The sequence below is a fragment of the Saccoglossus kowalevskii genome, chromosome 14 (genome assembly GCF_978046115.1).
Source record: "Saccoglossus kowalevskii chromosome 14, keSacKowa6.1, whole genome shotgun sequence".
Lineage (NCBI taxonomy): Eukaryota > Metazoa > Hemichordata > Enteropneusta > Harrimaniidae > Saccoglossus > Saccoglossus kowalevskii.
In genome coordinates, this window is record NC_140654.1 from 37,082,785 (window position 1) to 37,110,126 (window position 27,342).

Here is a 27,342-nt window from a genome sequence, read left to right on the forward strand (position 1 = left end):
AAAGGGTAATGGGTAGTGGACGACTGTTCAAGGGTGGTACATATACAGCTATGGTGGAGCAAGTGATTGGTGATGGTTCTTTACCTAGGAACTTGGTGCTGCTGCGTTCATACTCTGATGTCCGATTTGGACGGGTTCCAGTATTACTTGCAAATTTAGGCAATGAAGATGTGATCCTTCAACCTCGTAGTAGGCTTGGTACCCTTCATTCTGTAGATGAATTGGATAAAGATGAATTCCGGAGGTGCAGAATCCAACAGGTTAGCACCTCTGAATTGCTAATCGGTGCTCCTGCCACTGTCCCTGATAAAGCTGCAGTGTCCAGTGATAGTAATGCTGAATGGATCCAGAAAATTAATATTCCTTATGAAGAGTTGACCGTGGACCAGGAGAGACAAGTGGTACAGTTACTGATGAAGCATAAAAGTGTTTTCAGCATGAACGATGATGACATTGGTTACACTGAGCTTGTTAAACATCAGATCTATACAACAGATGACATTCCTGTCAAACATGCCTATAGACGTGTCCCACCTCACCTACAGCCAGAAATCATTTACAACAATGGCTACTGAGGGGCATAATTCGACCAAGTGCAAGCCCCTATGCTTCCCAAGCAGTACTTGTCAGGAAGAAGGATGGTGGTTTAAGAATATGTGTAGACTACCGGGCATTGAACAGTAAAACAAGACGTGATGCCTATCCACTTCCCCGTATTGAGGAGTCGCTTGATGTATTAAGAGGGGCCAAGTATTATAGCTCTCTTGATTTAACTCAGGGTTATCTACAATGTGCAATGGAGGAAAAAGACATTCACAAGACCGCCTTCAGAGTTGGTGGCGGTGGCCATTTTGAATTTACTCGTATGCCATATGGTCTTTGTAATGCTGTCGCGACTTTTCAACGTCTCATGGAGGTATGTTTGGGTGACCAAAGTTATGAAACTCTTCTGTTGTATCTTGATGACATTCTTGTCTTCTCTCACACATTTGAGGAGATGATTGACAGGTTAGATATGGTGTTTACTAGGTTGAGCAAAGAAAATCTCAAAGTAAAGCCCAAGAAATGTCATCTTTTTCAGAAGGAGGTGAGGTATCTGGGACATTTAGTTTCTGAAAAAGGTGCATCAACTGACCCAGATAAAATAACTGCTGTGGTTGACTGGCCAACGCCCTCGAGCGAGACAGAGTTGCGTAGATTTCTCGGACTGGCGGGGTATTATAGGAGATATGTACCCCAGTTTGCACATGTAGCTGCTCCATTGCATTCACTCTTGAAGCGCCCGAAGAAAGGCAAAGAAAAGAAGACAAAATTCTCTAGAAAACTGAATGATCAAGCATTAGTCAAGTTACCATTTAAAAATCGTTGGAATGAAGCATGTGATCTTGCTTTCCAAGAACTCAAGAAACGTCTTGCATCTGCACCAGTTCTGGGTTTCCCAGACTTTACAAAACCATTCATCCTCGAGACTGATGCTAGCTTCAAAGGTCTGGGTGCTGTCCTATCACAGGACTTAGGTACTGGTAGGGTAGTAATTGCCTATGGTAGCCGAGGCCTGAAACCGACAGAACGCAATATGGAGAACTACAGCGCCATGAAGTTAGAATTGTTGGCTCTGAAATGGGCTGTAGCTGATAAATTTCGAGACTACCTCCTTGGTGCGAAATTTACAGTGTATACAGACAACAATCCCTTGTGCTACTTAGGAACATCCAAGTTAGGTGCTACTGAAATGCGTTGGGTTTCACAACTTTCTCAATTTGATTTTGATATTAAATATCGTTCAGGTCAACGCAACAGGAATGCAGATGCACTCAGGCGTAGATACGCTACAGAAGTTGTGAACTGTTCCAGTCTTCAGTCTGTAAATGTGCAGGTAATGTTGAAAGGATCCACTGCTAGTACCCTTATTCCAGTTAATTTAAGGTCAGCCATCGTAAGTGCACATACCAGCAGAGAACAGAATTTGTACACAAATGATTCACAAGATGCATCATTAACCACCCTACCATCAATGTCTAATGCTGAGCTGTCAGCATTACAAAGGGAAGACCCTGTTGTTGGTCATGTTTTACATTATTGGCACCAGAGAAGGCGACCTGTCGGACGGCAACTGATACGCGAGCCTAAACTAGTAAGAAAACTGCTTCGTAGCTGGCATAAATTCAAGATGACTGAAGGTGTGTTACGAAGAGTAATCTATGAGATGGGGGAAGAGTGTGCACAGTTGGTCCTCCCTTCATGTTTACAGTTACAGGTTTTGCAGGCTTTGCACAATTATGCTGGGCACCAGGGTATACAGCGGACACTGTCATTAGTCAGAATAAGGTGTTACTGGCCTGATTATGCTAAGGATGTGGAGAGTTGGTGCAAGAAATGTGATCGGTGTATGTTAGCTAAATCACCTTTGCCTAGGGTTAAACCACTGATGAGTAGTCTGTTAGCAGCCAAGCCCTTAGATATTTTGGCTATGGATTTTACAGTTCTGGAACCTTCTACTGATGGAAGAGAAAACGTCTTAGTTATGACAGATGTATTCACCAAATACACGCAAGCTGTTGCCACCCGTGATCAACGAGCTCAAACTGTAGCCAAGATTCTGGTTGATGACTGGTTTGTGTGGTTTGGCATTCCAAGGAGACTTCATAGTGACCAGGGACGAAATTTCGAAGGCAATGTTGTAAAAGAGCTCTGTAAAGTATATGGCATAGAGAAATCGCGGACTACACCATACCATCCACAAGGAAACGCCCAATGCGAACGATTCAACAGAACAATGCACGATAGTTTACGGACTTTAAGTTTGCAGCAGAAAAGGCGATGGACCCAACATTTACCGGAATTGGTGTATGTGTACAATTCAACTCCGCACTCTTCAACTGGCTATTCTCCTTATTTTCTACTGTTTGGGAGAGACCCTCATTTACCTGTTGACCATCTATTGGGAGTAACCTCAGACAATAATAGTCCTACAAAGGTTGATGATTGGGTATCTCATCATCGTGCAAGATTGTTAAATGCTTTTGATCAAGCTAATACCAATCTCGAGAGGGAGGCACATGCTCGGCAGAAACGCTCGAATAAACACGCCAAGGAATTTGCTATACCGATAGGAGGAAAGGTCTTTCTCAGGAACTATGTAGTTGGAAGAAATAAGATACAAGACACCTGGAGTGCTGTGCCCTATAAAGTTGTAGCCAGGCCTGACCCTCATGGTAATGTGTACAAGATACAACCCGTTGATGGCATGGGTACGATTCGAACTGTTAATCGTAGCGAGATACTTGATGGCAATGAGATAGTCCACGACACCTCGTCAGCTACTCCACCTTCTGAAGTTGGTAACCATACTGGTATTCCAGACCGGGGAAAGAATGATTACTCACCGGCAAGTAGCGACAGTAGTAGTGACACTGAAGATGAGCCATACATTCTCCACATCCCGGGTCCACATAAGGCCAGTGCAGCCCAACCTTCCCTTCCTACGCGTCCAGAATTGGCCAGTGCAGCTCAACCTTCCCTTCTCGCTAGTCCAGAAGAGGTAGACCTCAGACCATTGAACCATGTATCCATTGATGCCCCAGCAGAACCAAGTGTGGAGTGCTCATATGACCAACCCCTAGTGGAAAATAAAGCTCCAGCTAACGCAGACCATAACGTACCTTTAAGACGATCCTTGAGGGGTAATGCAGGTAAACATAGTAATCCTCATCAATTACCTCGTTCAGTCTCTCAACCCCCTGTAGTTAGTGAACAGCAGATCACATCCACTAAATCACTTAATCCAGGTTCAGTTGCAACTTTAGGGCATGCTATTACAGACCTTGGCTCTAGCTTGGGTCAAATTATCCTTAATGGTTGGTTGCAATCTAATGGGTCTACTGGGAAATTGTAATTTTGATAGTGTAGATAATATTTAATAGTATACTGTAACACGTGTTTTTGACTAGCATGTTTTGGTTATTTGGCTACCTGCCATTTTTCGCCTATTCTAGATGACTCTGATTTGGCAATAATTGTATTTGTACGGTGTGTGGTCATGCTTTTTGGCATGACTGTGATTCTGCTGATATACAGCAACATAGTCAGACTATAGTGTAAATAAACCAAATTTGAAAAAAAAAAAAATTGAATGCGGCTAATTTAAGTGTTTTACAGTATATTGGTGGTTATAAATATGCTGAGTGACAGCATACTTTAAGTGGGGGAGAATGTGAGCATTGTAATATTTATTTCCGTTGACCCCTTTGTGGCCAACTATTTCTATGGTAGCACCTGCTACAGGAGATGGTTGTTTTAGCCACAGAGGGCGCAACACTACCCTACTCCACTGTTTGCTGTTTGCAAATGAATTGTCTCAGAACCATTTTGTTTGGTGTGGTGTAAATGATATCAAATGATCTAAATAAATAACTATTTCATGTTTATATTTGTAACTGCTGTACGCATCAAAAAAGGATAAACTCTATAGAATCACTAAAAGGAAGATGGTTCATTTGCATAAATTACTACCCAGATAACCTGGGCGTGGCAAGTTAGCAGTTGGGCTGGGTGTGGCAGAGGACTCCTGAACTTTCATTGAGAAGGTACTCGGCTTGGCTTATTCCAGTGTGCAATTTCACCTAAAAAAAGCTGTAATGGCACTTCCTGTAAATTATGAAGACTGTCACTGTATTTCGGGAACGAATTTAGGGTTTGCTAATTGACGGGGTGAGTAATACTCTTTGTATTCTGAATTGTTCGACCATGTGCTATTTGTCATAACAATGTTATTACCATTCATTTGATTTAAACTGTATATTGCACCTCGATTATATTTTTCTTGAATATGCTTCCTTGAAACGCCGAGTGTATTATGTATTTGTAACCGTATTGTATTTTCTTTGTCGTTAGGTTTTTCTTTGTGTTTGTTCACTCGCTTACTTTAGTTGTAAGATGAATGAATTGTAAGAATTTCTCGGATAGAAATAAAGCCTGGAATGTGTAAACCTGGCGATTCTCTACCATACATTGTGTTGTATCAACTTATTTTCAACTTGGTCACAAGAATACTAATGGATTCCTTTAGTATTCCTATAAGAATACTATTTGATTTCTATAGTAGTCCTATAAGAATACTATTGGATTTCTTTAGTAGTCCTATAAGAATACTATTGGATTTCTTTAGTAGTCCTATAAGAATACTATTGGATTTCTATAGTAGTCCTATTAGAATACTATTGGATTTCTTTAATAGTCCTATAAAAAAATACTATTGGATTTCTTTAGTAGTCCTATAAAAATACTATTGGATTTCTTTAGTAGTCCTATAAGAATACTATTGGATTTCTATAGTAGTCCTATAAGAATACTATTGGATTCCTTTAGTAGTCCTATAAGAATACTATTGGATTTCTTTAGTATTCCTATAAGAATACTATTGGATTTCTATAGTAGTCCTATAAGAATACTATTGGATTTCTTTAGTATTGCTATAAGAATACTATTGGATTTCTTTAGTTGCTCTAAAAGAATAATATTGGGTTTCTTTTGTGCTTCTATACTCATTCTATTTGATAATTATGTTTTTGTCAACACACAAAACATCAGGTTATACCTATCAGTACCACAAATTCGTTTAGGATTACTCAAAAAATTCAATAGTATTTCTTTAGTAATCCTATAAGAAAGGGGCCAAAATACTGAAGGATCTTTTAGAATTCCTATAGGAATACTTTAGTGTCTTATAGGATTCCTTTAGGATTGGTCCTAAAGGAATATTATAGAATTCCTATAGGATTCCTATAAGACTTAGTCCTATAGGATATTTTCGTAAGGGGCAGCATGTATAGAACACCAACATGTATCACATACCAGCATGTATTGAACACCTACAATGATGTAAAAGGTTTCAAGATTTAACAATTTTGGCTTACTTGGAATGTTGATGGCTATTTTTCCCCCTCGTCTGCTCCTTATATTCCTAGTCAGTGTGCTGCAAATACAGAAAAGTAATGTATTAAGGTAGACATAGGTAAAATATTGGCCATCAGAATGACAGGCCATCCTTCAATAAAATCATTATTATCATACGATTCTAAAAAGTAGCCAGATAATCTAGAATGCATACACAATAAGAAGACCCCATAGACCCCATAGACCCCATAAACTCCATAGACCCCATAGACCCCATAGACTCACCTAAATCTTGGGTGATCATTGTTGATTGCTTGGTCAGGAAAATAAAGTGACCGAGAAGCTCCGTCTTCAGTCAAAGTTGGTTCATATCCAGGGAGAGTAAAACCAGGGCATCCTAATCTAAAAAGTAAACATAACAGGATGTTTATCAAATAAATGCATCAATCTGTTGCACAATAAACCAACATAATTGTAACTAACCTTGGAAAACTAGTGATAGAAAGAGGAGAGTCTTCAGCTTTTAATAACTTCATTATTTCTTCCCTCCTGAAAAAAACAATTGATGTAATGACTTGACTGTATAGAACATTTCTGCAATCTTTATACAATGTTCCTGCACTTAACTACAAATGTACAATGAATTTGTGGAAATACTTCCATGGCAACAAAGCATTTAAGGTATGCCACACATTGTCTGATACCTTATTTTCATATTTGCTTCAACAACATTAAAATGTGCCATAGAACCACCATACGGCCTAGCTGGTGTACCTTCTAGCATATAAGCTCCATACTCAGGTCTCCAAATAGCTGTATTCTCACTGCAATAAAATATAAATTTTAGTTTGTGCAAAATGTTGTTTACTATTTCATACAATTTTAATATCAGGCACTCATGAAGCGAAGTGAAGCATGGTTTGGAATTTTAAACATGAATTTGAGTTCTTCTATAACCATTTAAAAAGTTAGCCAAGCCGAGTTCAAATTAAACATTGGCATTGATGAAATCAGTATATACATGTACCTGTATAACCATATTCTATAATATATACATGTACAAAAGATGACATTTGAAGAATACATGCGACATGCATGACAGTACACTGAATAGAGATTTTTGAGTTTATGCAAATGCTACCATTTATATTTCTATTGTTTTGTTGTGATATGATTCATTAATTACACTTCCCAACCATGCTGTTTCAAGTGTAACAGTTAGACTTTTAAAAAGCATGGTTACTTATGTACACTGTCAACCCAATATACATGTACTTGTCTCACTGTAGGGATTAATAGATTATTGACACAATGTAGAATTGTTTAGTCTTGTACAAAAACTCCATTAGCCATTCTGATACTTTAGAAGTGTTACAGTTCAAATTTTTCTTCTAGAAATTTTACATGAAAAGTACCCAGCAAATCTCTTTTTTACTTTGTTATACTTCTTACATTGTGTATAATAAATAAATTCCATATAAGCTGTCTATAAGATTTAAAACCATGAGGGTCAGTGTCTAGAGACCATTAGGCCCAGTGTCCTGATACCATGAGGCCCAGTGTCCAGAGAACATGCGGGCCAGTGTCCAAAGACTATGAGAACCAGTGTCTAGAGACCACGAGGACCAGTGTGTAGAGACTATGAGGGCCAGTGTCCAGAGACTATGAAGACCAGTGTCATGACACCATGAGGCCCAGTGTGTAGAGACTATGAGGGCCAGTGTCCAGAGACTATGAAGACCAGTGTCCAGAGACTATGAAGACCAGTGTCCAGAGACTATGAGGACCAGTGTCTGGGGACCATGAGGTCTAGTGTCCAGAGACCATAAGGACCAGTGTCATGACACCATGAGGCCCAGTGTCCAGAGACTATGAAGACCAGTGTCCAGAGACTATGAAGACCAGTGTCCAGAGACTATGAAGACCAGTGTCCAGAGACTATGAAGACCAGTGTACAGAGACTATGAAGACCAGTGTCCAGAGACTATGAAGACCAGTGTCCAGAGACTATGAAGACCAGTGTCCAGAGACTATGAAGACCAGTGTCCAGAGACTATGAAGACCAGTGTCCAGAGACTATGAAGACCAGTGTCTGGGGACCATGAGGTCTTGTGTGTAGAGACTATGAGGGCCAGTGTCCAGAGACTATGAAGACCAGTGTCCAGAGACTATGAAGACCAGTGTCCAGAGACTATGAAGACCAGTGTCCAGAGACTATGAAGACCAGTGTCCAGAGACTATGAAGACCAGTGTCCAGAGACTATGAAGACCAGTGTCCAGAGACTATGAAGACCAGTGTACAGAGACTATGAAGACCAGTGTCCAGAGACTATGAAGACCAGTGTCCAGAGACTATGAAGACCAGTGTCCAGAGACTATGAAGACCAGTGTACAGAGACTATGAAGACCAGTGTCCAGAGACTATGAAGACCAGTGTCCAGAGACTATGAAGACCAGTGTCCAGAGACTATGAAGACCAGTGTACAGAGACTATGAAGACCAGTGTCCAGAGACTATGAAGACCAGTGTCCAGAGACTATGAAGACCAGTGTCCAGAGACTATGAAGACCAGTGTCCAGAGACTATGAAGACCAGTGTCCAGAAACTATGAAGACCAGTGTCCAGAGACTATGAAGACCAGTGTATGGGGACCATGAGGTCTAGTGTCCAGAAACTAGAGGGCCAGTGTACAGAGACCATAATGACCAGTGTCCAGAGACCAGAAGGTCCAGTGTCCAGAAACTAGAGGGCCAGTGTCCAGAGACCATAAGGACCAGTGTCATGACACCATGAGGCCCAATGTGTAGAGACCATAAGGACCAGTGTCCAGAGACCAGAAGGTCCAGTGTCCAGAAACTTTGAGGGCCAGTGTTCAGAGGCCATTAGGTCTAGAGTCAAGAGACCATGAGGGCCAGTGTCCAGAGACCATGAGGACCAGTATAACTGTCATCTGCCACACAAATAAATGTTTTACTTACTCAGGATTATTAATTTCATCTTGCTGTAAACATTTCAAATAAGTAATTCCATCCAGGTTGAGTCTGGCAGTCTTATTTTCATGATCAAATGTTACCAACATGTATTCCACCTGATGAATAAACAGTTTAAGCTTTTATTACACTGAATCCATGTATGTTATATTTTTTTTTTTTATAAACCTATAGTATCAACCTCAATTTAGATACTTTTTTTGACATGGAAGGGCATGATGGGAAAATGACTGTGTGTGTTCAACATACATTCTGAACACTGATAGCATGACTGTAAGTAAATTCATATGGTCAAAGTGAAAGCATTCTCTAGCTCATGTCGTTCCATGTAATATTCACTCCCAGCAAGAAATTAAAAAAAAAAAACAGAAGCATAAAAACTACCACTTTCACAAATGTGTTTTAAACATGAATTAAGGTAGAAGCCTACTAATAAATTAAACAAGCAGCCTGTCGGCTGAAATAGCTCCGCTGTTAGCAATGCACATGGCAATTAAAGAACAGAAGATATCATTAGAAAATGAACAAATCTGAGAGAGGTCCACATGTAGTACCTATATGTATAATATATCAAAGCAATTGGACTTGCGGTTTTCAACAAGAAGTCGAAAATATCACTTTTTACGAAAAATTACAAAAATATTCATCAAAACTAGAGAATTAAAGATAACATCATGAAATGAACAAATCTGAGAGAGGTCCACATGTAGTATCTATATATGTAATATCAAATCAATTGGACTTGAGGTTTTTAACAAGAAGTCGAAAATATCACTTTTTACCAAAAATGACAAAAATATTCACCAAAATTAGAAAATTAAAGATATCATTACAAAATGAACAAGTCTGAGAGAGGTCCACATGTAGTACCTATATATGTAATATCAAAGCAATTGGACTTGCGGTTTTTAACAAGAAGTTGGTTCCCTTGAAAATATCACTTTTTACCAAAAATGACAAAAATATTCACCAAAATTAGAGAATTGAAGATATTATCATGAAATGAACAAATCTGAGAGAGGTCTACCCAAGGTACATTCAGGCTTGTAGTTTTCAAAAAGATGTCGAAAAAGTAAAACATTGACACGGACGACGACGGACAATCACTCATATGATAAGCTCCAGTCGACAGCGGAGCTAAAAACTCAGAATTTATTCATTTTGCAATAAAATGTACTCCAAGGTAATATAAGGATATTGACCTAAAAAAAGTTGGGGGTCACCAGCTTTTTTTTCGAGAAATTGATGGTTGTATTTTAGTGGAAAGTCGCCATTTTGACACTATTATAACACTTTTACCACAGGTTTCTATGGCAGAGATATTATACAATATCTCAAAATCTAGCCTGGTGACATAGGCTGAAAAAATCATATATTGTTAATGATGGAGTACTTTTTGGTAAAAAAAAAAAAAAAAAAAAGTGTCAAAAAATGCAACATTGTGTTTTATGGAATTTGTTCTAAAAATAGCCATTTTAAAAAAATATTAGGACACATTTCACAAAAAGCTTAACTGTAACACACAAAATATTGCTATTTAATTGTACCATGAGGCATAATGATTGTACATAATAATAACGAACATTGTCATGCGATTTATGACCAATTTTGTCCAAAATTATGACTCCCGGTAGGCTTCTACCCTAACAATAAATGTGAACATTGAAACAACTGAATGCATAGCATATATACCATATATTGACGCTGTACATTAAATCACATTCAAGTGAAAATAGATGGCCGATGGATTGCCTCCAGGTTTCCATCTATTAAAATTCAGTTTTGTAAAACAAACCTCAGGAATTATGGCACAAAATGTCAAAATACTGTTAAAGTCCTAATATAAACCATTGTTTATATTACAATGTATAAATTTAAAAATTGGGATCAAAAGCTCAAGTTCAGGGTGCGGTTTCTATTGCGTACATATTGCAATCACTAAATGGGTGTGGTCATTTTTTTGCCCACAACACTTGCACAAAACAAACAATACACCGTACAATCTCTTGAATTGGCGTCAGAGAAGAGTGAAAGGCCTTACTTTGGTTCTAAAATAGGCGTTACGAAATATTGAAAAATTACATTCAATTAAATCAAAGAAAGCTTAGAAAGAACTCCTGTATGCTGAGATGGATACACATTAAAAATTAATTCAAAATTACTTGTACTTGAGATATTATAACTAATAGGAACAGATTTGAGTGTAAAACTAATAAGGTCTGCACACAATGTAAAACTAACAAGGTCTGCATATTGTAATATCTATGTACCAAGTTTCATTGAAATGTGATTAGAACCAGAAAATTATGAATTACTATGCTAATTAGAGAATTAATATAAACAGATTTTAACCCAAAATTAATCAGGCTATTGTCTATTGTCCTAGAGCATTTACATGTATGTAACAAATTTTATTTAAATGTGATGATCAGTTATTGAGATATCAGTGTTAATTAATTATGTTAATTAGGTGATTTCTAAGCATAAATATTCACCAAAAACTAATTGGGTCTCTGCATAGTCCTAGGTTCATTGAAATGTGATGATAAATACTTTGTAAAAGTTTCATTAAAATCCAATGAGAGGTTCTTTATATTTCAGTGGAACAGTCATGGAACAGCAAAAACTAATTATGCAAAATAGGTAATTAATATGGACAATTATTTACCCTAATACTAATCAGGTCTCTACATAGTCCTAGAAGATCTATGTCGCAAGTCTCATTAAAATGTGATGATTAGTACTTGAGATATCAGGCGAAAAGCTGAAAAATTAATTAATTATGCTAATAAGGTGATTAATATGCACAAATATTTACCCAAAAACTAATCAGGTCTCTGCACAGTCCTTAAGTAACTATCTACCAAGTTTCATTGAAATGTGATGATTACTACTTGAAATATTAAAAGCTGAAAATTAAATAATTATGCAAATTAGGTAATTAATATGTACTGAGATTACCCTAAAAACTATCAGGTCTGTACAGTGTCCTGTGACATCTATGTACTAAGTTTCATTGATTGTGATGATTAGTACTTGAGATATCAGTGGAAAAGCCGAAAATTTATTAATAATTATGCAAATTAGATAATTAATATGCACGGATTTTTAAAACTAATCAAATCTACGCATTAGTTCAGAGCATACATGTGCCAAGTTTCATCAAAATCCAATGAGTGGTTCTTTAGATCTATATCAGTGGAACAGTCATGGAACAGCTAAAAATTAGGTAATTAATATGCATGGATTTTTACCAAAACCTAATCAAATCTGCGCATTGGCCCAGAGCATCTATGTACCAAGTTTCATCAAAAATCAATGTATGGTTCTTGAGATTTCAGTGGAACAGACGGACACACATACACACACACACACAAACACACACACACACAAAAACACACACACACACACACACACACACACACACACACACACACACACACACATACATACATACACACATACATGTACAGACACACTAACTGCAAAGACTCCCATTGTGTGCTTCGCACATAGGAGTAAAAAACTGTCTACATAATAAAAAATACTCAGTATACTTAATGTAAATGCATTTATTTTTTTAATTTTCTTGGTAACGAAAAGTATATTCTAACAGAAGTTTCAAATAAAAACAAACACGAATGCACTGCTTAGTAGCAAATGATCACGGAACAGTAGTGCAATCCGGCCATGCTGCGGTTCACAAGTGAATAACTTACTTGTTTTCGAAGTGTTGAAACCGGTGATTATTATTCAGTATTGATTACAATAACGCACAAAAAATAAATCCGTTGAATTGTTATGAAATGCAAGTAAAATTAAACTTAGTTTCACTGTAAGTGAATGATTTCAGTCACATGTAAACGGCCGATACGATACGATATCGGCCATGTTTTTGAATGCACACGCGACTTTTTATTGACCGGATAGGTCATGTCGCTAATTAACCAATCAAAATGCCCACGTGTCTAAATTACATAGCTCATTTAAATATGTTAATGACAGTTCAGCAACCTCATGGTGAACACAGAGATTTACTGATAATGTAGTGCGATCTTTTGGCTTTGATTTCCATGGGAAAACGGCATGATTTTTTTTTTTAAATCAAGAAATTATTTGTTTTCAAAAGATAAACTGAGCATTGAAGAAGAATTTAACACTTTTACAGTGATAACAGCACATTGTCAAAAACTTACAAAACACAGACCTATTCAGATAGGTGTGAATATTTTTAGGCACGTTGTCGAAACAAATGAATAGGATTAAGAACAATGCCATCTATAACCAGCTGGTGAAACAATGAAGTCAGTCACGGTCTTGTTGAATTGGGGGTGCAGTTGGTAATAGGTACTTTTCAAGTTTTCAATTTTTGTTAAGAACTCTTTAACCCCGAAGCCGGAATTGGGGGTGCGGTTACTATAATGTATGCGATTTATATTAGGACTTTAATGGTATGTTGCCATCGTGAGAGGCTAGGCCTCGTTCTGACAAAGTCTCATCGGTGATTTCATCTGTTACTTCCCTTTATTGGGCGTGTCATAATGTTCTATGATCCCCACCAGATGACTCGGTTCCAATAAAATGGCAACTAATCAACTTTTTACATTGCAATCACTATGTTCAATTACCCACCATAGACTCCGGTCAGTCAAAATGACTATTTTGAACTGTAGGCATTAATCAGCGATTCTGCAAATGACGGAGAGAAGCCCCATGACCCCAAGATTTGTTCCCTTACGTCCTGACAGAGGTAATGTGGTGACGCCACCTTACCTTGGCCTTCACTCTTTCTTTATCTCCGCACCAACACCTGGAAGGCCTGCTATTTCCTGTCCGGGTTTCTGGCTTGGGTTGCTACCGTGGCCGCGGTAGCCGACACTATGGCTGGTAGGTTTTTCTTATTATTTTTACCCCCATGTCAATTTACCCTTTGTGTGTATAATTTTTCACAACAAAGAAAATAAAACCAGGCAACGCAATTTAACCACATGGTTGGTTCCTTTGTGTCACTTTTTCCAACTGTATTTCGCTTCCCTCATGCATGTTGTGTCAAAGTGAGTTGTGTGTTGGCATGAGTGGAAAGTCCTCATGCTCGGCTACCGGTACTTTGTGTACTGAGAGGTCGAGTAGGAGGCCCTACGGTGAAGGTACCGATATTTTTCGGTCTCCTCCCACTGAACGGAAGGCATCCTCAAAGTCTGTTGTTTCAGGCCAATTTTACCGGCAACGGTGAGGCTGTGCCCCTGGAAGTCTTTCCTCCTATGGGGCCCGTTGCGGGTCCTTTTGTGGATATGTCCTCGCACGACACCAGGTTTGCCTCTGAGATGAGGGGTTTGGTAGGTGGACTGTCGGTGCAAATTGCATCCCTGGCAGACCGGGTAGATCAGATGCAGTCGGAGCGAGCTGTCTCCACTGCGGCCACTTGGTCGGCAAGCAGGAAGAAGCACAAAAAGCATCACTCGCATTCAAAACATGTCTCTTCCCTCACCCTCGATCCTAAGGCAACCACTTACTGTTGCTTCAACGCTTATGGGATCACAGGCGCCGGGATCCAAAGCAACCCCGTCGGCACGTCTCCCCTGATCCGACCAAGTGCTGAGCGTGGCAGAGGGCACGCAGACGGTGTTGATGGGCGGACGTTGTGCCAAGCACATGTTTTTTGTGATTTCCATCGCCAGATGGATTACTGTATTAGAGGTCTATAATACTTTAACTTCCTCTACAAAGAACTTGCAGAGACACCAAGTACGAGCGCACAAGGTCCGTGCGATTGCTAACTCACTAGCGCTAGTGTCAGGCGCCCCCTCAAACAGGGCAGGCTTCTGGAGAACGCAAAACATCTTTATCAACTACTACCTAAAAGACCCAATTCATTGAGGAAGGCCTCTTTAGGTTGGGTCCTGTCGTAGCGGGTCAGACTCTGGTTGCTGACCCAGCAAGAAAGACCACGAGGGTCCCTGCGCATGGGCGATAAGTCAGCATTTTTGCGGACAGATTTCTCTACCGTCAGCACTCCTTGGAAGTTTCCTGGTCTTGCTTTTTGGCCTATGTTCTCATGCAGAACAGTTTCCGTCTTTAGTTCAAAAGCATACTACCCCCTGAATTGTGTTTTGGGTCTAGCTTTCTCAAGCACATCGAACCCCGTCACCATAGCAGCATTTTTGGCTTTTGCTCCGGGGACAGCACAGGCAAGGTAAGACACCACCCTCTTTCGGGTCTTAACTAGGTGATGAGTGGTAGTTGTAGAGTGTATCATCCCTGACTGGGAAAAAATACTTTCATCATTTTCTGTTTGCTCGGAAAACCTGCCACCTATCATAGTCTGACTCTACCTACAGTTCAAAATAGTCATTTTGACTGACCATAGTCTATGGTGTGTAATTAAACGTAGTGAATTTAGGCAGAGGGTTCTTCGAACCTGCTCATTCACATAGTTCATACCCACCATAGACTCTGGGTTTCCCCCAACCACCCCCACTCTTTCCGAAGCGTTGGTCTAGTCCTCGGTGCGGAGAGAAACCAGAGTGAAGGTCAAGGTAAGGTGGCGTCGATTAATGCCTACAGTTCAGACCGGAGTCTATGGTGGGTATGAACTATGTGAATAGGCAGGTTCGGAAAACCCTCTGCCTAATTTTATGTGACATTAGACATGTGTAGGGTCACTTTGTCCATGCAATTGTATCTAAAACAATATATTTAAACAAATATGTTCAAAATCACAGCTATTGTTACTTAAATCTGTCTATTTCCCTTGGGGTACATCCTAAGGAAATAGATCCAAATCCCTAGGTGTAATAGATGTATAGTGTTGACAGTCTTTCTATTATTAGAACTATTCTTTAAACTTCATTTATCTTATATGCTACGTACATTATTGCTGAAACTGATGTTTGGGAAATATGATGAAACATGACATCTCTCAGGATCTATCGGTAATTATCTTGAAAATGTATGCTATAGATGATTATTAGAGTATGTAATAACATCAACACAATGTCCTCGCTTTGTATCACAAAACCTAGATCATCGACACCCCTTGTTTTACAATTAACCCTACAACAACAATGTTATTTGCAGATACACTACAGTGGCGTTCACGTCAGAGATCTCGGCACATGCCGAGACTCTGGACCGAGTCGGCACGTGTTGAAACTTGTGTGTGAATGGTCAGGACTGAGTCGGCACATGACAAAAAAACTTGATCTCGGTCCCGATATATGCTTGGGACCGAAACTCGGCACGTGCCGAGATTTGCTGCCTGAACACTCGGCACAAGCTGAAATCACGCTCTCAGTGGTAAGAGAACATATGCGGATTCATACTACATGATGCAGCAGGAAATGACGATGACAGGAATGCAGAGATACTAGTATATGGACGGATGCTGTAGTAATGAATGAAATGAATGCAAACCGTCTTCAGCAACACATATTTATGTGCAATGCTACATTGACGTGAAAAAATAATTGTGTTTCGAATCTTCTTTGCTGTTCATGTGCACGATGGTTCATAATAAACACCATAGCAATAAATGGATATAATTTCACTATTATAACAATTATTATTATCATCATATGCGTATCATTTTCCATGTTTGCGCCAACAGATGGACGAATGAGGGCGTAATTTCGGCATGAGCCGAGTCGGTCCTAAGTGGGTCCTGAATAACCTGAACGCAACTGCTGTAATCTCTCTGCAAACACAAAGGATTAAAACTTTCGACACGAGCCGAGATCCTGTAACATGAATGTAGTTACTAGTATACAAGTCAAGCATAGATTAAAATAAACAACATATATGTACATGTATAAAACATCGCCATTTTCAAATTATTGTTTTTTTCCCCTGATTAGAGCATTTGAAAACTGAATATATTTACAAAAAGAACTGTAAAAGTAAAAGAGGAATTACATCATGTATATCAATGACTACAATAAAAATCATTATTTTCAGTAAATTTTAAACCGTATTTGGGATGTGTAAAAGGCGTTCATTACAAAACTGATGTTTTATCCAATTCCATTTTAAACCGATTTGACTAACTTTGAACTCTGGTAAATGAAATTTGGGTGAGCCGATTCATTTCACATCTTGTTCAAATGAATCTCAGACAAAAAAATTTGTCTGTGGTCATGAGTTATTTACCTATCGAAAATGCATGTTTTGAAAAGATTAAATAAAAAAATAAAGTAAAAATAAATTGTGAAATACTGTGGAATAATTTATTTTCGCTAGAATTAATTGTCACTGAAAAAGCTTTTTGGGCGTTTTGCTTTGAATTTATTTTCACTGATTTTTGACGAGTTTAATGTGAAATATAGGAAAAAAATCACGATATTTAGACAATCTAAATACCATCTAGAGCTAGAACAGACAGCTACTGTGGAAGGAGGTCTTGTTTAAAATATTTCAGGACGCTGTTGTCGCAATATATCGCGAAATTTAGACAATCTAAATTCCATCTAGAGCTAGAACAGACAGCTACATGTAGACGGGGGTCTTGTTAAAAATATTTCAGGACGCTATTGTCGCAATATATCGTGATATTTAGACAATCTAAATGCAATCTAGAGCTAGCAGAGGCAGCTACATGTGGACGGGGTCTTGTTAAATATATTTCAGGAGGCTATTGTCGCAATATATGGCGATATTTAGACAATCTAAATGCCATATAGAGCTAGAACAGACAGCTACATGTGGAAGGGGTCTTGTTTAAAAATATTTTAGGACGCTAATGTCGCAATATATCGTGATATTTAGACAATCTAAATGCCATCTAGAGCTAGAACAGACAGGTACATGTGGACGGGGTTTGATGTATTTGTAAAAAAACAAATAATTAAATATTCCAGTCGGACCATGAATTCTAATAATGTGTTACTCAAGGAAGCTTTTGTGGTTAACCAAAACATTAAAAGTAAATGGTATCTAGAAGTAATGAACATCGTTATTGAACAATATTCAACAATATCATTCAGTTAACAACTGTGATCAATTAACCTCGGCACAAATGAAACAAATTGATTTGGGCATCAAGAATCTACTAACAAGATGGAAAGGTGAGGTTCATAATGATAACTACACCAAAGCAAATGAGAAAAACAAACTGAGAACATATCGGCTAATCATATTTAGTCAAGCTAAAAAACTTTGAACTGCATAGCAAATTTCATCTTAGTGACCATAGTCTCAAAATTGAAATAGGTCATTATAAAAAAATCCTCTTAAACAACAGGGTTTGTGACATGTGTAACAAAGGTCTAATTTAGGATGAAATGCACTTTCTGATGGAATGCAACAAATACAATGAGTTGGTACCAAACTGTTCAATAAAGCTAAGGATATGATAATAAACCTGCAGAGAAAAAAATCTTGGAATTATTATTACATAATGAAAACACTATTATACCAGTTGCACAGTTCATAAGTAAAAGCTTTGAAGTCGGGAAGCAGGGTCTTACTTGACATTTTAATGCCTGCTGTCATTTTAGTAATCTCATATTATTTAGTATTGTGACATACAGTGTAAATTGTAAGTGGAAAGTACAGAGCCTTGGCCGTGTGAATGAAAAGCGCACATGTTTGGATACTTTGCAACAACCCATTGCACATGTTTATTTTTACACTGCTGATACAGTCACTGGTTTGTGTTGTCAGCAGAATTTGAGATACATACATCCTGTCTCTCCCTGTGGCATAATGGTATGTCTCAGACAGTGGCATGGTGATTGTGAAATACATTTACCTTGGAATGTGCTGAGCCCAGTGTTGTTGGCAATGAAAATAGATACAAGAGAACTGGTGATGGTTGTAGAACCATAACTGCCTCAGCTCAAAGACTGTTATGTAATACAAGGGAATGTAAAGGGAAATGTATTGTAGTGTTACCTCTGTGTAATTTACAATATATCCGCATTAACCTTCACTATTAAGGACAATATGGGAGTAGAAGCAAGGCTACGCAAATTTGCGAAATAGTAGTTAGTTAGAATTACCAGACATTGTGGGATATAAAGAAGTGGCATATTAACCCAACAAACATACTCGCACATATCCATACATGTCTTATTGTGTGGGGGAAAGCTGTCATGTACACATTCATAATAACTGGAAATGGTTTCACAACAGAAAACAAGTGTTATTGCTGTAAATAATTATGAACAATAAAAACTGAAATTTAGAAAAACTATGAACAAAAAATAATGAAAGTCTGTGATTTTCTGCACAGTTTCCAGGAAATTATTAACCGAACCATAACATTTATAAAAAGCACAGTGCTGAGATTCACTTCGAGTATATCAGAAATATAATCTTACAATTGCATACTAGTACGAGTCGTCAAAACGTACAGTTTGGTGACATAATTAAAATTTTGTATAGTTCAATATGCATACAACCACCCATGCACTAGTACATTTTGACAATAAACCCCTCTTTCACATTGTGCAAATACAAACAAGACATTAAACTTTCCTGACAGTAACATGTAAGCGTTGTATTAACCCGAATGAAAAGTCTTGAGTCATGGCGAATACTTCTAGTCGCCCATTTAAAAACCGCTTCAACTAGCCAAGGCCAATCAATAATGTGCGGGGTCATTAATTAAATAATATTAATTTTATTAACACTTGCACATTCCCCGGAGGGATTGGCAATGGCTATAAATGTTTAAGAAAGAATAAAAGGTTAAAAAAATTAAATAAATAATATAAAATAAAAACATACAAAAAAATAAGCTAATACTTTACTGTAACAGAGAAAGAAAATATTAAGACTAAATTATTATACAATAAAAAGATAGAAAAAATGCAAAACTTAACTGTGAACGAAAATTGTCACTGGGGTTGCTGTCTTATTTCAAAACACTTCTTTAGGCACCTTGCTACAGGGAGTGTTAGACCACTGTTGTTTAGCAAGGCTATGAATTGTGTCTTTGGTGACAAATTTTGGTTTTTGCCATTTCAAATAAGACATTTCTATCGGGGGTACAACTTTTGCATGACATCATTAGTTGATATTCATCTTCTACTTGATTCTGATCACAAAGGTTACATAATCTATTAGCAAGGGGTATTCCTTTGTGCCTGTCACTCTTAATATTTTGCAGGGTAACAAGGTAGGTTTCAAAAGCAAAATTGTTTTTTAATTCTCTGTATGTTCTTAATTTATTTATATTTCATTTTGGTTTGATTAATTGTCGTTTTGTAATTCACTTTTCAAAGTTGATATAAATGATGTTTGTATATTTTTATTAATTTGTCCTAATTGCCTTGTTGTTAGAATTTTATTGTTGTCAACCAGGTTATACTGGTTGATGTTAATCAAAAGGGAGTCTACCATTTACTATTAATTTCTTAATATTAATAATTTACCATTAAATTCAAAAACATCGTAATGTAATTACTTCTACACCAGGCAACACCAATTAAAACCAACATCGATTTAGAATTACTGTGGTCAATGACATTGACATTTGTTGCTTTTCCATATAGCAGCAGTTTCCCTTTCTTAATAATCAAAACTACCCTTGATACCCTGGAGAAGTATGTCCATTGTTTCACAACAACGACTGTCCCAAGAGATTTTCGTCTTCTCAATTTCTCAAGATAAACGTCCCAGGGTTGTTTTGTTTACTAGAAGGAAATGTCCTTTGACAGCATTACTTCAATTAATTTCCATTGAACAATCAAAGAAAGCTTAGAAAGAACTCCCATGTGCTGAGAGTATTGGAGACACATTAAATATAATTTGAAATTACTTAGCTGAAAACTAATTATGCAAATCAGAAAATTAACATGAACAGATTTGATTGTAAAACTAATGAGGTCTGCGCAATGTAACAAAAACTCTATGTACCAAGTTTAATTGAAATGTGATTAAAACCAAAAAATTATGAATTATTATGCTAATTAGGGAAATAATATGAACAGAGTTTTACCCCAAACTAATTAGGTTTGTACATTGTCCTAGAGCATCTTTGTACTAAGTTTCATTAAAATGGAAATTAGTACTTTAGATATCAGTGTGAAAGCTTAAAATTGGTTAATTATGCAAATTGGGTAATTAATATGACTGTACAGATTTTAACCCACAATTATGCAGGTCTATCTATTGTCCTACAGCATCCATGTATAAACATTCATTAATATGTGATGATTAGTACTTTAGATATCAGTAGAAAAGCTGAAAATTAATTATGCAAATTAGGTAATTAATATGCACAATTATTTACCCTGAAACTAATCAGGTCTCTGCATAGTCCTAAAGGATCTATGTACCAAGTTTCATTGAAATGTGATGATTAGTACTTGAGATACCCGTGAAAAAGCTGAAAATTAACTAATTATGCAAATTAGGTGATTAATATGCACAAATATTTATCCAAAACAAACAATCTCTGCATAGTCCTTGAGTATGTAAGTACCAAGTTTCATTGAAATGTAATGCTCACTACTTATATCAAAAGCTGAAAAATAATTAATTATGCAAATTAGGTAATTATATGTACTGATATTACCATAAAAACTATCAGGTCTGTGCAGTATCATATGCCATCTATGTACCAAGTGTCATTGAAATGTGATGATTAGTACTTGAGATATCAGTGGGAAAAACCGAAAATTGACTAATCATTATGCAAATTAGGTAATTAGTATCCACGGATTATTACCAAAAACTAATCAAAACCTAGCATTAGTTCAGAGCATCTATGTACCAAGTTTCATCAAAATCCAATGAGTGGTTGTTTAGATATCAGTGGAACAGTCATGGAACCACTAAAAAATAGCTAATTATCATGCAAATTAGGTAATTAATATGCACAGATTTTTACCAAAAACTAATCAAATCGGCGCATATGTTCAGAGCATCTATGTACCAAGTTTCATCAAAAACCGATGTATGGTTCTTGAGATAGCAGTGGAACAGTCGGACACACATACACACATACACACACACATACAGACACACTAACTGCAAAGACTCCCATTTTGTGCTTCGCACATGGGAGTCAAAAAGGAGCAAATACTCTTACTGAAGCACAGAATTGCCATGATTTTTCCCGGCCATTCACGCAAACTGCAAATCAAGACTTTTACCGCATCCATAGTTGTTGACAGCCGATGGATGATGATGGATGTATTGTGACGTATTTTGACCCCCGGATTCTGACCTTGCATTCTTGCCACATTTACTTTCATACCTGTTCAATTTCCTTTCATTATTTCATCCAGATTCCATGATATTTTATATTTAAAACCAACCTTTATTTCACAGTCACTCAATTTTTCACTTTTCTAAAATTATCTTACTGATCAAAAGACTTTTCACTCCCATCATGCAATATCCCATAGTACTTCCGCAGCGGCGATCGCCAACATATCTACAAATAACCTCGCTCTCAGGAGCTGAGGAATAACATCATTAACCCGAGTCTCCTACTTTAAATTGGTATAGCTTGGATAAAAAGTGGTCTATTCCACTACCAAAATGGACATTCTTGATACACTGATTGGTTGGTTATGTTGAGATAGCCAATCATTTCGTAAGATACATTTTATTATTTGCATGGCCATAAATTAGCATTTAAGTATTTAAGTTGAGGCAAGTGTAAAAATCTTTAGTCAGGAAGGTGACCTGACTTGATCCTGTAACATCTTGTGATGCTGATTCCTGACTCCAGTGAGCTGTACCGTATACAGGGGTACATACGCAGACGTGCTGTGCAGTAATCCCTGCTGATCAACAGGAACCACTGAAGCTCACTGCCTGAACTACTCCCATTGTACAAGTGCTACCAGTAGCAGCAGATAGCAGTGCAGTTGCCGATACTCCCTGGACACAGAGCACAGAGCATGAGTTTAAATTTTAGTGCAGCTGCTTCGAAAGTGTGCCATATATGAAGGAACGCAACATTGTACATTGCTGTCCATTGGAGAGTGGTGTTCCCTGCAGCATCGATCAAGTCTCTAAATTTTATTTGTGTACTGTATACCCCACCCCTGCTGGTTCCAGTGACCAGCATCCCTGTTATTTTTTATTAAATTACAGGAAACTGTATATATTGTGTTGTGTTGATTTGTTATAATCGTTACTGGTATATTTCTTTCTCTGCACAGCCTCAGTTGTGGTGATATACATTCACCAAACGATCCCCACCCCGTGACAGCGAACAAGCTGAGAGGGAGGACACTCATAAAATAAGCACGCTACCAGAGACAAAGATTATTAGACCGGCATTAAAGACAAGCTCCCCGCTCCTGAATACGGCGTAGCCCCACAAAGGCCCACCACCCCCCGCGCATTTAACGTCACAGTATTTTAGTGATTTTGTATAATTTAGTGATTGCATTTTGTTATTTAGTATATTGTTTTGATATTTTTTTTCTTGTACCTTAGTTATGACCATTGCCATGATCTCACAAATCAGTGTTGACATCCAGCATCTGCCAGTTCCTTAAGCCCCCCACCCCTCATCCTCTAATCTTAACCCTGCCCCACCAGTGCCCCTCACCCATTCCAATTGTATATACACCCTCTTTAGGTCGCTTATAGTTATTAGAAGGGGCATATTGAATTACATTGGGGGAGCTGGAGTGATAGGGTTCAGATTAGGAAACTTTCTTCACAATAACACCTAGTTGGTGTTGCCCCCCCCCCACCCCCGATGTGCGATAGGAACTAGGTGTTACTGCAGGATTGCAATAAGAACTGGGCAATATTGCAAGGAGTGCAGTAATAATGGGTGCAATAGGAACAAGTACACTAGCTGCTATGCCTATATTTAGCCGTGGTTTGATTACATGGACAATAAGCTGATCGTCAACTGACCAGCAGCCACGAAACCACGGTTAACAGTTAATATGAATTTGCGTAATCACCGGGCACATCGAGATGTACGCGACCAACACAGAACAGGGTTCGTTTTGACGGTAATATAGTGCAGGTAAGGTGGCGTGGTGGATGAAAGATAGTACAGGTCACCGGTCCGACACACTTACCTCGTCTCCCCATTTCAATGTGTCCCCAGTACGATCCTTTAGTTTCTTGTAGATGTTTAAAAACTGATTGATGCCATGTTTTCTCACGTGGTCCGCATATTTTTTGGTTTCTTCCCAACTCAACGGAGAACCCTCAGTCAGAAGACCCATCTTGTTAAAAAAGCTGAAACGTTCCACTGTAAACACCAGAGTCAGAGTCGCTCCTCTTGGCCATGTCGTTACAACAGGGGACGTTATGTTGTTAACTCTGTGGGCTATCAAAAGACCAGAAAGCATAACAAACACGTTTGCCAACATTATTAATATTATTTATTTAAACAAAAAGTATTGTATAAACTAATTTTATTATTTCAAAGTAAGCTTCAATGAAGTAAGAATCAGCAATCTTTAAAAAAATATGATAAAGGTGCTCAACCCCCCGACAGGGTTAAAGGTCGAAGTTAATTGACGAAACCACTATTTTAGAGGGATGGTCACATAATATTGATGAATCATCGTGATAATTACGTCCTGGTGAATTAAAACTCGGGTCGTAACGGTATTGACAAAAGTTCCTACTCATGACGATGCAAAACATGGTTCCAAATATTGGAGAGATCTTTGCGAAGAGCTGTGACCAGGAATAAGGAGCTTATAGCCAACAGATATCAGATAGCCGACTATAATCACAGTCACTGATGAAATTATTTTTGCCCAACTTTTCATCGTCACATCAATAATTATAGATGGGAGTAGGGATAAAAAATCGGGATAAAAATAATTAATAATAAATAGGGTTGATCGATTTATTTGGATTTTCAGCCATCAAGTGATTATGGCTATATTTAACTTGACACGACACTGACTATAGAAGTACAGCAGTAAGGTTACTAAAAACTAAAAGATAAAAATAATTAAAAGTCTCATTATATAAATAAATTGACTATGAACTGTCAAGTTATTGAAATTATTTATGTGTTTGGTCATACTTTCAACTAGAGACTTTCTTTGTTGTTCATACTTTGGACATAACGTTATTACATCGAATGCATCTTCGATTTATCCTGTATTACATCACTAGTAGTGTGACAGCTAGAGTACGTGTATGTCTATGGAGCTAAATATAGCTAAATATGATAAACACAGATATTTATCGCGATATTTAGACAAGCTAAATGCCATCTAGAGCTAGAATAGGCAGCTACATATGGACGGGGGTCTTGTTAAAAATATTTCATGCGCTATTGTCGCAATATATCGCGATATTTAGACAATCTAAATACCATCTAGAGCTAGAACAGACAACTACTCGGTGACTACTGTGGAAGGGGGTCTTGTTAAAAATATTTCAGGACATTATTGTCGCAATATATCGCGATATTTAGACAATCTAAATGCCATCTAGAGCTAGAACAGACAGCTACATGTGGACGGGGGTCTTGTTAAAAATATTTCAGGACGCTATTGTCGCAATATATCGCGATATTTAGACAATCTAAATGCCATCTAGAGCTAGAACAGACAGCTAGTGTGGAAGGGGGTCATGTTAAAATATTTGAGGACGCTATTGTCGCAATATATCGCGATATTTAGACAATCTAAATGCCATCTAGAGCTAGAACAGACAGCTACATGTGGACGTTGTCTTGTTAAAAATATTTCACGACGCAATTGTCGCAATATATCGCGATATTTAGACAATCTAAATTCCATCTAGAGCTAGAACAGACAGCTACATGTGGACGGGGTCTTGTTAAAAATACTTCAGGACCTAGACAATCTAAATGCCACCTAGTGCTAGAACGGACAGCTACATGTGGACGGGGTCTTGTTAAAAATATTTCGGGACGCTATTGCCGCTATATATCGCGATATTTAGACAATCTAAATATCATCTTGAGCTAGAACAGGCAGCTACATGTGGACGGGTCTTGTTAAAAATATTTCGGGACTCTATTGCCGCTATATATCGCGATATTTAGACAATCTAAATATCATCTTGAGCTACACCAGGCAGTTACATGTTGACGGGGTCTTGTTAAAAAATTTTGGGACGCTATTGCTGCTTTATATCGCGATATTTAGACAATCTAAATGCCATCTAGAGCTAGAATAGGCAGCTATATGTGGACGGGGTCGTGTTAAAAATATTTCGGACTCTATTGCCGCTATATTTAGACAATCTAAATATCATCTAGAGCTAGAATAGGCAGTTACATGTGAACGGGGTCTTGTTAATAATATTTCGGGACTCAATTGCCGCTATATATCGCGATATTTAGACAATCTAAATATCATCTAGAGCTAGAGCAGGCAGTCTTGTTAAAATATTTCGGGACACTATTGCCGCTATATATCGCGAGATTTGCCGCTATATATCGTGATATTTAGACAATCTAAATATCATCTTGAGCTAGAACAGGCAGCTACATGTGGACGGGGTCTTGTTAAAATATTTCGGGACGCTATTGCCGCTATATATCGCGATATTTAGACAATCTAAATGCCATCTAGAGCTAGAATAGGCAGCTACATGTGGACGGGGTCTTGTTAAAAATATTTCGGGACGCTATTGCCGCTATATATCGCGGTATTTAGACAATCTAAATATCATCTAGAGCTAGAATATGCAGCTACATGTGGACGGGTTATGTTAAAAATATTTCGGGGCCCTGTTGCCGCTATATATCGCGATATTTAGACAATCTAAATGTCATCTTGAGCTACAATAGGAAGTTACATGTGGACGGGGTCTTGTTAAAAATAATTCAGGACGATATTGTCGCAATATATCGCGATATTTAGACAATCTAAATGCCATCTAGAGCTAAAACGGACAGCTACATGTGGACGGGGTCTTGTTAAAAATATTTCGGGACTCTATTGCCGCTATATATCGCGATATTTAGACAATCTAAATATCATCTTGAGCTAGAACAGGCAGCTACATGTGGACGTGGTCTTGTTAAAAATATTTCAGGACGCTATTGTCGCAATATATCGCGATATTTAGACAATCTAAATACCATCTAGAGCTAGAACAGACAGCTACTGTGGAAGGGGGTCTTGTTAAAAATATTTCAGGACATTATTGTCGCAATATATCGCGATATTTAGACAATCTAAATGCCATCTAGAGCTAGAACAGACAGCTACATGTGGACGGGGTCTTGTTAAAAATATTTCAGGACGCTATTGTCGCAATATATCGCGATATTTAGACAATCTAAATGCCATCTAGAGCTAGAACAGACAGCTAGTGTGGAAGGGGGTCATGTTAAAATATTTGAGGACGCTATTGTCGCAATATATCGCGATATTTAGACAATCTAAATACCACCTAGAGCTAGAACAGGCAGCTACATGTGGACGGGGTCCTGTTAAAAATACTTCAGGACGCTATTGTCGCAATATATCGCGATATTTAGACAATCTAAATGCCATCTAGAGCTAGAATAGATAGCTACATGTGGACGGGG

The 27,342-nt window shown here is 37.9% G+C and overlaps 1 protein-coding gene across 1 annotated transcript in view; it reads right to left on the reverse strand.

Annotated features, from left to right (window-relative positions):
* Positions 1 to 24,101, reverse strand: part of LOC102808159 (glutamate--cysteine ligase catalytic subunit-like) — a 157,179-nt gene extending 133,078 nt beyond the window's left edge. Inside the window, exons 1-6 of the mRNA XM_085508190.1 lie at positions 23,885 to 24,101; positions 8,874 to 8,983; positions 6,600 to 6,719; positions 6,379 to 6,444; positions 6,181 to 6,297; positions 5,916 to 5,974 (exon numbers count right to left, since the gene is read on the reverse strand). Coding sequence (XP_085364316.1) covers positions 5,916 to 5,974; positions 6,181 to 6,297; positions 6,379 to 6,444; positions 6,600 to 6,719; positions 8,874 to 8,983; positions 23,885 to 24,034 — 622 coding nt within the window. The 5' untranslated portion in view covers positions 24,035 to 24,101. The remainder of the gene's footprint in view (positions 1 to 5,915; positions 5,975 to 6,180; positions 6,298 to 6,378; positions 6,445 to 6,599; positions 6,720 to 8,873; positions 8,984 to 23,884) is intronic.
* Positions 24,102 to 27,342: the final 3,241 nt, after the last annotated feature.